Source organism: Tubulanus polymorphus, chromosome 5 (genome assembly GCF_964204645.1).
Source record: "Tubulanus polymorphus chromosome 5, tnTubPoly1.2, whole genome shotgun sequence".
NCBI classification, from domain to species: domain Eukaryota; kingdom Metazoa; phylum Nemertea; class Palaeonemertea; order Tubulaniformes; family Tubulanidae; genus Tubulanus; species Tubulanus polymorphus.
The window spans coordinates 1748733-1760923 of NC_134029.1; the positions used below are offsets into that span (position 1 = coordinate 1748733).

Below are 12191 nucleotides of genomic sequence, written 5' to 3' on the forward strand. Positions count from 1 at the left end.
TTTAGTAACATTTGCTGTTCTTTCTATAGTTGTTTTAATTAGTGAATGGAAATTTGAAATATTGAATTATGGATACTGGAAAAGTGACTGCCTTGATTGCTTGGGTAAGTTGCCATTTGAGAAACTGGAGAGAATTGAGAAAGAATAATAAGGAAGGCTTGTTTTGAAATTAATTTGTGGAAATGTTTTTATTGTGTTTCAGATAAATTCTCTGAAGGCTGGGGATGAAAACATCAGAAAGTTAGAAGAGCTTAAGGATGGAAAATTGCTTCTGAACATTTTAAAACTAGCGTAAGTCAAATAAGTGAGTCGTCATTTGTAAAAGAATTCATTGCGAATTTCTAAAAAATAAGTTTGTTATATTTCCAGAAATAAAGATGGGAAACCACTGCCTGATTGTTCGACGGCAATGGACAGGTTTTGTCGCGTAGAGGAATTTTTAGAAGGTATTAAAACCCCTCAACTGAATTTCCTCAAAAAATATAAAATATTCCATTTTCATCAGAAGTGAATACAAATGTTTTTGTAGCTTATTACATGACGACGATTGTGAGCAAGGTGAATTTCGAGGAAATAATGGAAAAAGGATGTGAATTTGAAATCGGGAAATGTGTCATGTTATTACTGGGAGCGGCGATTCAGTATCACAACAGCGAATCATTTATGACTGCAGCAATGTCAATACCGGTCGAATATCACTACGAGATTAAAGAAATGATGGAACCGTTATTGATGAAAGATCAGGACAACAATGCTCCGGTTATACCTAAATATTTCGGCACGATACTTAAAACGAGATTAAGTAAGTCAGATGTCGATAGTTGTGTTACATTGTCAACTGTGGCCACTCCTAAAAAGAAGAAAAGTAAGAGTTTTCTGTGATTTATAAGCACAGTGTAGTTAGGCTTGCTGGTTGGGTAGTAGTGGATCAGTCGCATGGTGCTATTAGGTTCTCGGTTTGGAGTTTGGAAATCCTTGTAGAAATTAGAATTAATTTCTTATTTTGCTTGGCTTAGTTTTTCCCTGTTTCTGTCTCGCTGCTATATACGGGCATTGAAGATATGAGTTTAACCGAATTTCAGCCCCTGGTGAAGAGAGAATTTATTCAACTTCGCCTGTTGTAGATTTATTTGCGAAGCACGAAGGTTTGAATTCATTTCAGTTGATGAGAAGTTAAGAACTAATAAATGCATGATTCGTGGTCGATTGGTAAAATTTCTGTTCTTAGTCTACAGCATGATGTTATTTGCAAAGCGCACCTTCAATTCAATAACATTGTTCATCCATTTCAGATCAGAATTTATGTTTCATAACATATTTTTAGAGCAGCACATTGTTGAATCCTTTAATTTATTTCAAGCGCGACAAAATGATATGAAGAATAAATGTGAAGTTTTATTTTCAATTTTCAGGGTCTACTCCGTCCAAACATAAACCGGTATTCCGTCTAATGAGCTCTCCAGCTCCGACTGCTGGTAGTAATAGTTCATTCTCCAGTCCTCTGACTCCGATCAAAGCCATTGTTCAATCGCCGCAAATGACGTATAAGTTACGAATGAGGGAACAGGTAAAACAGAATAAACATCTGGAGAAACAACTCGCCGAGGAGAGGAATTTAAAATCAGATTTTGAGTGGTCGATTAATGAGCTGAAAATGAAACTCGATGAAAAAGGTAAACAATTCATTGTCAAAGAAAAAATGGTTTTTAAGTTTTCAATGAAATATTTAGTGATTTTGTTTCGATGTTTTAGACGCTCGTATTAAGATCCTTGAGGGGCAAGTTTTGAAGAATCGACAGTTACAAGATGAGTTGGATATGATGAACGCATTGAGAGAAAACCATGAGAAATTGGAATTAGAATTCTCCAGGTTTGTTTTGTATTTAAGAATTAATCAAGACTTGTGTCGCTGACAAAGTTTGTTAATTTGCTGCACATGTCATTGTGATTACAAAGTGTCAATGGTTATTGATGATTGACAGATGGTGTTGTTGATTATTGTTGAAATGTCAAACAGCAATCTGTTCATATTGAGGATTGAGCCAAATATGAAAATTAATGGAGTATGGTTCAATGAGCGTCTATTGATCTGAATAAAAGGGTTCATTTAGTAGTGATTTTAACAGTCTCCTGTTAATCATCAACAGTCCACAGTCTAGTAATTCCATTAATCGCTAATTACAGCCTCAATTATCATAAGTTTGGTGACAATTTCTGCATCACTTAGTGACACTTATAATGGAATATGCTTTCATACTGTTATCTTTTATCAGGAATTAATCAGGGAGTCATATACCATTTAAAACAACCATTTTCAGGGTGGGCGGGGGCTAAAAACTCATTCTATGCCGAAAAATTCTCTTAAAGGTGTTTGAAACTCCTTAATTTTGAGCAAAATTCCGAAAACTCTTGCCTTAAAATGTTTACCAGATTAGGAGGAATTAGGAACTTCAGTTCAGTAGTGTATAGGATAAAGGTTTGCTTATAAACTAAATTAACAGTTCCCCTTGAAAGCTCCTTGTAACAGGTTTTGTAAAGAAACAACATTTAATTTCAGAACAAAATCAAAATTATCCAGTTTTCACGATACCAAACGTGAATTGACTCAAAAAGAAGAAGAAAATAAATCGTTAATGTCGGAATTAGAATCGGTAAAATCTCAACTGAAACGACTGGAGAATCTGAAACATACGCTCGATAAAGCTGAACGTCAGTGTAGTATTTTAGATGGTGAAATAGCAAACGTTCATTCAGAGTTGGCAGGTAAAAACGCTATGATCGATCAGTTGAATACGGCGCTAACGCAGGCACAGAATACGATCAGTCAAATGAGAGAATTACACCGCGAAGAGAAACAATCGCTTCAAAAACAAGCAATACCAGGTATTTATTACTTCAAGACTGAAAAAAACTGAGGGTTGCGTTCAAAAATAAGTCATTCATATTCGTCGTATTGGTCGTATTTGTAGATGTATCTGGTGAACCTGCTGGTGAATCAATGGGAATGATAGTACAGATGAAAGTCATGGAATTAGAGCGAGAATTACAGGATGTTAAATCAACGTGGTGCGATCCGAAATCACATGATCTGTTACAGGAGAAGCTTTCTCAAACCAGTGCAGCTAAAAAACAAATTGAGGTCAGTTGTCGCAAAGTATCAATCGGATAAAGTATCAGTCTTTGCGCGAAGTGAATTCACAGTTTAATAAAAAAAATTGCGTTTTTCAGACTGAATTCGTTGAATGTCAAGGTAAACTGTTAAGTTTAGACGGACAGTATAATCAAATAGTGATGAATTTAGACTCCACGAAACAAGAGTTGAAAACTGCCGTAGAACGATGTGAGAAGAGTGAAGAAATGAATTCAATATTGAAAGAAAGAGAGATTCATTTAATTCAGGTATGAATTACAAAGATTGATATTAGAATCCAGTTCAACAGTTTTGAGTTAACTCCGAGTAGAAATCAGTGAGTCAAATAAAAACTGTTTAACCAAGTCCTGAACATTAGGTTTTACTAAACAATCATGAAGCTAATCACTTCTGATTTTCTTAGGTTCAGAAAGATATCGATAGAAGTAGATTAGAATTGAAGGAAGCGAATACGGCCATGCAACAACAGCTGGGCGATCTACAGCATACTAACTCAATACTCGAGAAAAAATCTGAGAGTTTATCTACAGCACTCGATACTGAGAAAGATACCACCCTTCAACTCGCTATTAAGGTATGTTTTAATTCGGTAGTTCAGAAAGAAAATTTTAAGTGTTACTGCTTTTGAAAATGTAAAAAAAATCTTTGTAATTTTAAGGTTGAAAACTTGAACGGTGAATTAGTGAAACAGAAAATGGAGAATGCCGATTTGATGCATCAGTTCAACGAAAAACTTGAAGTTGAAGAAAGACTTGGTTTGAGAATAACTTCATTGAACAGAGAGATGAACGAGAGTGAGGAGAGTCATAAACAGGAGATACAGAGTTATCAGGAGGCTACAAGAAATATGGAGACTCGATTGATGCAAGATCAGGTCGAATTCGAGAAGAGAATGGATGAAACTTTGAAACAATGGGACGAACAGACGACTCAATCAAAAGAGATGCACAATCGACTGTTATCAGAGACAGAACGATTAAACGCTGAGAATCTCAGATTGAGTGAAGAGTTTCAGAATGCGAATGATTTATTGAGCGTAGAAAATGATAATTTGAACGCGGTTATCGTAGCGTTAGAAACTAAACAGAAAGATTTGATTTCTGAGCTGGAAACCGTGAAACATTCCGGCGAAAATGAATTATTATTGATTAAAAGTCAGTTGGAGGAAACATCTGCGCGAGAAGATGGTCTCAAGAATGAGATTTCAGATATGAAAGAGTTAATCTTAGAACGCGAGAATCAGTTAGAAGAGAATAACACGATGTGGAATGAAAATAAGGCAGATTTTGAATTGGAATTACAATCAGTGAAGAGTGAATTGATGACTGAACGAGAAACGTATTCTATTACAGTGGACGAGTTGAATTCCGAAATGGAATCGGTAAAAATTCTATCGAAAAATGAACTTGAAAAACTGAGTGAAACAATTGTAAAACTGCAGTCCTCGGAGCGTGAACTATTGTCACAAATCGATTCGATGAAATCTGATTTTGAACGTGAAACTGAGAAACACAGAATTCGGGTAGATGAATTAAACTCGAATATCTCGGCTGTTAATGAAGAGTTGGTCGTTGCTAAGTTGAACATCTCATCAGCAGAAGAGGAGAAACAAGCGTTACAGGCTCGAATAGAGGAGACATGCGAGGTGTTGAAACAGAGTGAGGAGAAAGGAGTTGAGCTACAACGAAGTATTGGTGTGTTAACATCAAATGAGGAAACTCTAAAAGCTGAACTGATGGATGTTAGAGAGAAAGGATCAAATACCGAGCAGAATCTTAAACAAGAGTTAGATAACATGCAGAAATCATTGAATGAGGAAACTGACAATAAGAATGTGATGATTAGTGAATTTGAAATGAAACAGAAAGTTCTACAATCGGAGATCGATCGTTTGACAGAATCAGCGGAAAGCAGTGAACTCAATCATAATTCAGTCATAGGAGAACTTCAAACTAAACTGACCGAATCTACTGCTGAATTAGATAAACTGAGATGTGAAGTCGAAAAATATGACCAAGCAATGAAAGATATGCAAGAATTGTCCGACGCAAAAACTGTTGAATTGAAACTGAGCGATGAAAAAATTAGTCAGTTAGAAGAGAGTTTAGCTCGACAGATTGAAACGGCGGAGACAAGAGAGAATAATCTGAGAGCTGATTTGTTCGATGCGGAAGACGACGGGTTACTTCACGAGTTGAAACTCGCTGAGGAATTAGAGAGCACTCGTAAAGCACTAACGATGGAAGTCATGCAACTCAACGAGAAATTAGTCGAAGAAAAAAATCACGAATTGAACTTAAACGCGAAAATCGAAGAGTTATACCTGGCTCTGGAACAAAAGAGTGAAGACTTCGAGAGTCTTACCGGGGAAAAAGAAAAATTACTGAAAGAATTTGCGGATGAAAAAGAAGAATTGACATTAAAAATTGAACAGGCATCTGAGGAGAAATTACGTTTTGAAGAAACTGTGAAGATCTTCCAAGCAAAAGTCACTGATTATGAAACAAGTCTTGAATCGAGTGAACGAGAGCTCAGTGAATCAAAACAGAATGAATCTCATCTTATTGAGGAACTGGAGCTGTATAAACAGAAATCTGTAACCGCTGAGGAGCAAATACTAGAATTACAGACTCGGAATGCTGATACAGATGAAAAGTTGTCAGGAATGACTAAAGAGTTAAAGTGTGCAGAGCAAGATCTGGATATCAAGCAACAAGAAGTGATCAAATTAAAGGCGTTGGTTGGTGAAAAGGATGTTGAGCTTATTGAGAAAGACAACAATATTTTACATTTCACAGAAGAGGTGGTTAGTTTGAAGGCAGTTTGTGAAGAAAAGGACCAGGAATTGAGTGAAAAGAATGCTGAACTGTTGCGCAAATTGAATGGCAGGGATATTGAACTTGCTGAGAAAGAAAACGCAATAGAAAGTTACACAAATGAGGTGAAAGGCTTGAAGGCAGTTCTTGAGGAAAAAGATAATGAATTGAGTGAAAAGAATGCGGAACTTAACGACAAAGAAACCAAGATTGAAAGTTGCTTAAAAGAAGTGGTTAGTTTAAAGGAGGTTTGTGAAGAAAAGGAGCAGGAATTGAATGAGAAGAATGCTGAACTTATTGAGAGAGGAAACATGATTGAGAGTTTCAGAGGAGAAGTGGTCAGTTTGAAAGCATCTTGTGAAGAAAGGGATGTTGAATTGGGTGAAGGATTTGATAAATTGATTATAGTTCAGGAGACATTGACAGTGAAAAATGAAGAATTGGCAGCAGCTCGCTCAGAAAATGAGGAGTTGACTAAAAAGCTAGAAGTATTTGAGAACTTGGAGAGTGAACTGGAAGCAGCTCGTAGCGAAATAGAAGTTATGACTGCTAAAGTAATCGAACAAGAGGATAGCCAGAATGAGAAAATACAACAGTTGAACATTTTAGCCGAAAATATCCAAGTAAAAGATGAAGAATTGAGGAATCGCGATGGCTCACATGCTTATAAAGTATCCGAATTAGAAAAACGTATCGAGCTTTTAGAATTGGAGAAAACAGAACTTGAAACATTGAACGAAAAGAGAATTAATGAATTCAAAAGTGCTTTAAATGAGGACGAAGAAACAATTCGTTACGATCAGGAAATCAAAGCCGAACTTCGCAGCCAAATCAAACGATTAGAGCTGAAACTTGACGACGAAAAGAAACATTTAAAAGATGAAGTCAAAACGCGTAAAGAGCTGTCGGAAAGCTGCGATCGTTATAAAAGGCTCGTCGAGTCGTTGGAGCAGAAGGTGGGACTCGTTCAGAGGAGTGAAAGTTTACAGCGTGACAACGTCATCGAACTAGAAGCGGCAATATCGAATCTACGCGAGGATATCGTACACGAGCAACGCATTCGACAATCTCACGAGAACGAGATACTATCGCTGAAACTAGAACTGAGCGATGTTTGTAACACGTCGCGATCGTTCGAAGATGAGTCACAAACAACGATTGAAAGTCTTCATAACATGATTAAAGCGTACATCAACAAATCGAAATCGCTGGAAAACGATCTGATATCGGCGCAGGCGTCGAAGCAGAAACTAGAGGAGGTTTTACAAACGAGGGAACAACGAATTCAGGAGATGATTACGGAAGAACGAAGCATGTATAATAATAGAATCTCACAACTTGAATCTCAGTTACAGGTAAATAAATAATCATATTCGCAATACAGTGAACTCTTCTTACTCAGGGTCAGTAGTGTTTTGACTTCTGGAAATATTTCTATAAGTTGATAAATTTTAGTAGAATACTGGTATCGAGTAAGGGGGAGTTTACTGTTTGGCTAAATTCTGTTTTCTTCCTTCATTACTGAACTATTCCCCTGTTTATTTCAGGCATCAGTCATGAATGGTGAAGATTATTCGGCTCTCTCGCAACGTTATGAGAATGTTCAGAAAGAATTCAGCCAGCTTCAAACCGATTTCGAAACGCAAAGTTTACTCAAAGACAAATTCATGAAACAATACGAAAAGGAAGAGAACGATAACAAAGATCTGAAAGAACGAGTAAAGAATTTGGAAGATCTAGGTAAGAGAACGACTACTCATCTGTTTGTTCGTTGAGCCTGAACAATTTTAGTAAATATTGTAAAACTTCTGTGGTTATATTCCAGTGAAAGTCAGCAAGTCGTCGTCTAAAGTTTGCGATTCTAGTCTTGATGATAGTCGTGATAGTTTAGATGATGAAATCGGAAGTATGGTCAGTAAACTGCCTGATACTGAGAGCGATGATGAAGCTGGTCCTGCACTTACCGCCGATGATCTCTTCAGTAATGCCAGTTTACACGACAAGTAAGCGTTTTAATCATTTAAATGTCTTTTGCTTTATGAAGATTTATTTTAATTTGTTGTTTCTCCTCTCATGTTTCAGCACGCAGCCTGATTTTAAATGTTCGATGTCTTCGATTAATACGTACGCGTCACAGAGTTCTATTGCATCTTCGGCCTTCAATCCGTCCCAGTCTATGCCTCGTAAGTCTTTAATAAATCAATCTATGGCAGGTTTCGATTCAACATAATCTGGTTTTAGAATATCGATTCCAGTTTTCAAACTCTAGCAGTTGCTTCTATCAAGTTATTCAAAACGAATGCGCTAGGAGAGTATTCTGGACCTGGTAGATCTAAACCTGGCTATATTTCGATGTCATTTCCTGCTGCACCATCTCACCTGTTTGATATTTTTGTCTCCAGTAGGTTTGTTATTCTCGTGCGATGATGAACCACCATTCCATGATTTAGAATGGGGGCGTCTTAATGAATTACAGAGGAGAAATACACTGTGTCCACCTCATATGAAATCATCTTATCCAGTTGAAACCCAGGTACGACTCTCAGGTTTCCATCCAATATATTCCGCTGTTTACATTCCATATTGAAGTTATGTTTATCAGTTAGATATTCATTGAAAAATGAAATTCTTTCAGATTTCTTATTATCAAGAAAATATTTTATCTCCCGGTATGGAACTTATTTGTGTGATTTTCAGGTAATCGACCCTGATGAGATGAGTCAAGAGTTAATGAAGAAATCAACATCAGATTCAGTATTAAAGAGCAGCAGTAAATACAGCGGAACGTCTCGTAGTAGCAGACGATCGAGTCCGACCGCGATTTCCGATCATTTAATTAAAACCGGTCAACCTTGCGTCAGTAATAGTCAATCGTTGAGAATTCCGTCTTCAAACAGTTGTATTTCACATCAATGGAATCCATCCAAATCCTTCGATGATTCTCGTGCTAAGAAAAAGGTAATTTTGTTATTTCTCGTTCAAATTCTATACAAAATTATCATAGAGGTGTTTTATAGTTGAATAAAGAGGAGAGAGTTAAAAAACAAAGTATTGAATAAAATCATTACTTGGTGCATTCAATACTTTGGTTCTTTCTTTACGTTACACCTAGTGACCTTGGCCTAATTTCTGATTGTTGTTATAGGTCGGTGAAATTTCGCCGCCGAAGAAAGGTGAATTCAAAGTTCCGAAGTCGACGCGACGAACTCCGATGCATAAAGGAAAGTTTATGAAAACGACTCCACGAACGACGGTGAACGCTAGCGGTAATTCTAAGTATAAAGGTGGTTTAGACGCTCAGTGGGATCGTGAAAATATGCAACCTCCGATTCAAATTGTAAGTACCCGTATTAAAACTAATTTCAGCTGACAATTGAGAAACCAGATGTGGAATGATTTTATCTGTGGTGGATTCAGAGAATTGATGAGTAAAATGTGTTTATATCGTTATAGAATTCAGAGATGAAACCGCCGAGAAAGAGTTGTGCTTTTGAGATAGTAATGGATGATGTATCTACGAAGAAAACCAGTCGAGGTTTAGGATTAGGTCTGGGGAAGAAACGCGTTCCTGGAACAGATTCAAAGGTACAATATATAAGTGACCTGAGGCCGGTTGCTCAAATGTTAGTGAAAGTTAACCAGTGGATAGTTGACATAGTGACAATGAAAAGTTGATCGTTACAATGGTATTTATATGCCAGTTATCTTTAACCAACCTTTGAGGCACTAGCCCCAGTTTAAGTTGATCCGTCATTCTTCCTATGTAGATGAATAATGCTTGAAATAGCATTCATGGATAAAGGGTGTATCCATTATGGCCTCTTACTCAATAGTGGTTGACCTTGTCTAATTCTCTAATAATGAATTTAATATTTATTTGTAGGTGGTGAGGAAAGCGTTACATACAAGGAATGGTTTACCGTTCGGTAATCATTAGACAAACACCAATGTGCCTCTTACAGTATCTGTCTCATACATCAATCATCGCACAACTCTTTTAATCTCCACATACAACTCTCAATACTGAACTGTTATTCATTTTCTATTGTGGTATAATTAACTCAAAATCATTCCAAGCTCGATTTCAAGAAGCTTCCATGATTTTTAATGGTTTTAACTATTGTATATATTTTTGTAAAATGTTTGTAAATATTTAAGAATGGCATTAAGAATTGCATTTATGATACATATTTCACAGTAAAACATGTAGATCATGACGTTGAATATGAATAAGGCTTTAGTTTAATTATGAAGTGTAGTTAAGTAGAAAATGCAGAAATCTTATAATATTTTGTTAATGGTTTTATATGGGTATTTATAGCTGTAAAAATTATTGAGATCTAGAAACAAATGTAACCATCATTTTAAATAAAGATCAAAGATTTACACTAACATGTATTCTTACTGTAACTCTATTTTGCTACGGGGTTGAGGAGTGTGGAAACTAGTGGAAAGAATCATAGCAGTCAAGCGCAATATTAGAGGATTCGATCAATAAAGAATTTTCATATATTGATTACGATAAAATTGATGATTTATTTAGACAAGACTAGAACATAAATATAATTTATTTGATACAGAAGAATTGGAAGTTATCATTGACCAATCAGTATGAAGTGGAAGCCCAAAATAACAATAATTTGGATCTATCTTCGGTTCAAGTATTTACTACAGTTAACCAAACGTTAGTTGGATGTTTAGGGACAGAAAGATATTCTTAATAAAACGATAAAAACTACTAGAGTGTACACCGTTATCAACTGTTCTCTAATTGCGATGAATTCTGTTGAGATTCTGATGGTTGAAGTTTACGTCCTTCAACTATTAATCGTTTAACACCGACCATCCACGGACCAACCTGAAATATCAACAGCGTTTCATCATCACAGTTTATTTATGTCAACTGAACCTGAAGAGAAATAATACATACCTCCGATACATAGTCATACATTAGTTCTAAATGTAAAGCGTTAGCATTTTCACAATTATGTTCTTCCAAAGCTGAAATATCAATAAGAGACTTTATATTTGAATATTTTAGTTTCGAAATAGGCTTCAAACGCTTTAGTAATTACCTTGTGAAAGAAGAGCCATTTTCAGTTTAACGACTTGACAAATTTTTCCGGAAATCCAAAAATCTGTGAAAATTTCTAACTTCTTTTTGATATCATCTCTGACTCTCGTCTATAAATTAATTCGTTACCGGTAAGTCTTTCAAACGATCTCAGAAATACAACAAATAGAAATTCAATATCGCAGTGATCTCAACAACTCTTATTACCTGTAAATGTGAACAATCTTCGAGAAATGATAAAATCTTGGACGAAACTCGCGCTAAAAATTCTTTATCATCCTCAATATTAAAATCGCTGGCCACCTGTTCATTTAACTGATCTAATGAGAGACCAGGAGGTTTAACTTCATGATTCTGAGTTATTGGATCAGCACTAGTTGTACCAGCACCCTGAAACAATCAGCAGTCATGTATGATGTAGGAATGTGCTCTGTTATAGTGTAGAATACATTGAATCAATTCTTACCATCATAAACAGAACTGGAGAAGGTGAAGTTGAGTTACTTGCAGTCGGTATCAGGAATGAGGAGGTGGATCCTGATGATGGAAGGCCTGGAGGACAGGGGTTCAGTACTGAAAGGATAATATACAATTATTAGGTCTCAGTAAAAAAAACATCATTCAGCTACAATTTGTTAAAAAAGCAGTTTTATATACATGTACCTGGATCAGATTTTGATGCATGTATTGGGTAGGCTACTCTTCTATTTAATAAAGTTCTTCGCGGTGGTGTAGAAACTCTGTTGTTACTGTTAGCGCTGTTTGAATTATTATGCAAGAATACAGGAGGATCATTCCATCCACGATCATGGTTTCCTACATAAAGAGCAATCATGTATAAATTATACTGATTAATTATTTCTGTAAACATCCGTCGCAATAAAATACATTTGATTTGACTTTCAAGAAGAAATGAGTGGAAAAAGTTGGATAACTTCGCGATTTTGACAAATATGATCACTTTACTCGGACCATTTATTGAACCAAACGTTTCATATCGAATGTAGGTATTAGTTCTATGATTTAAAGGTCTGAATATGACGTAAAACGAGGAAAAAGCTGAAATTTAGGGCTTGTTTTGACAATTTACCAGGTCTGGTGGTCGCCATTTTGTCCACGTCACATGATGACGAATCAGCTGTTCCCACCC

At 36.1% G+C, this 12191-nt stretch overlaps 3 protein-coding genes across 5 annotated transcripts; 2 read left to right on the forward strand and 1 right to left on the reverse strand.

Moving 5' to 3' along the window:
- The first annotated feature begins 33 nt into the window (after positions 1-33).
- LOC141905305 (uncharacterized) lies at positions 34-882 on the forward strand. Its single transcript, XM_074794141.1, has 4 exons — positions 34-104; positions 203-291; positions 370-446; positions 530-882. Exons 1-4 carry the CDS (start codon positions 69-71, stop codon positions 880-882), a joined length of 555 nt encoding a protein of 184 aa, XP_074650242.1. The 5' UTR covers positions 34-68.
- Positions 748-10273, forward strand: LOC141906497 (uncharacterized). 2 transcript variants are annotated; one of them, XM_074795817.1, is made up of 17 exons: positions 748-802; positions 1083-1145; positions 1413-1673; positions 1753-1870; positions 2558-2883; positions 2970-3139; positions 3229-3399; positions 3555-3725; positions 3810-7322; positions 7515-7707; positions 7793-7970; positions 8050-8150; positions 8370-8500; positions 8665-8925; positions 9113-9304; positions 9421-9552; positions 9851-10273. In XM_074795817.1, exons 3-17 carry the CDS (start codon positions 1451-1453, stop codon positions 9902-9904), a joined length of 5934 nt encoding a protein of 1977 aa, XP_074651918.1. In that variant the 5' UTR covers positions 748-802; positions 1083-1145; positions 1413-1450; the 3' UTR covers positions 9905-10273. The 2 variants fall into 2 exon arrangements, with proteins under 2 accessions (XP_074651918.1, XP_074651919.1); XM_074795818.1 differs by having other exon boundaries at positions 8373-8500.
- A 243-nt stretch (positions 10274-10516) lies between these two features.
- On the reverse strand, positions 10517-12180 carry LOC141905955 (steroid receptor RNA activator 1-like). 2 transcript variants are annotated; one of them, XM_074795081.1, is made up of 7 exons: positions 12132-12180; positions 11705-11857; positions 11508-11614; positions 11249-11431; positions 11043-11151; positions 10898-10968; positions 10517-10825 (listed from the first exon to the last, which is right to left on the reverse strand). In XM_074795081.1, exons 1-7 carry the CDS (start codon positions 12148-12150, stop codon positions 10724-10726), a joined length of 744 nt encoding a protein of 247 aa, XP_074651182.1. In that variant the 5' UTR covers positions 12151-12180; the 3' UTR covers positions 10517-10723. The 2 variants fall into 2 exon arrangements, with proteins under 2 accessions (XP_074651182.1, XP_074651184.1); XM_074795083.1 differs by lacking the exon at positions 10898-10968.
- Between the last annotated feature and the right edge of the window lie 11 nt (positions 12181-12191).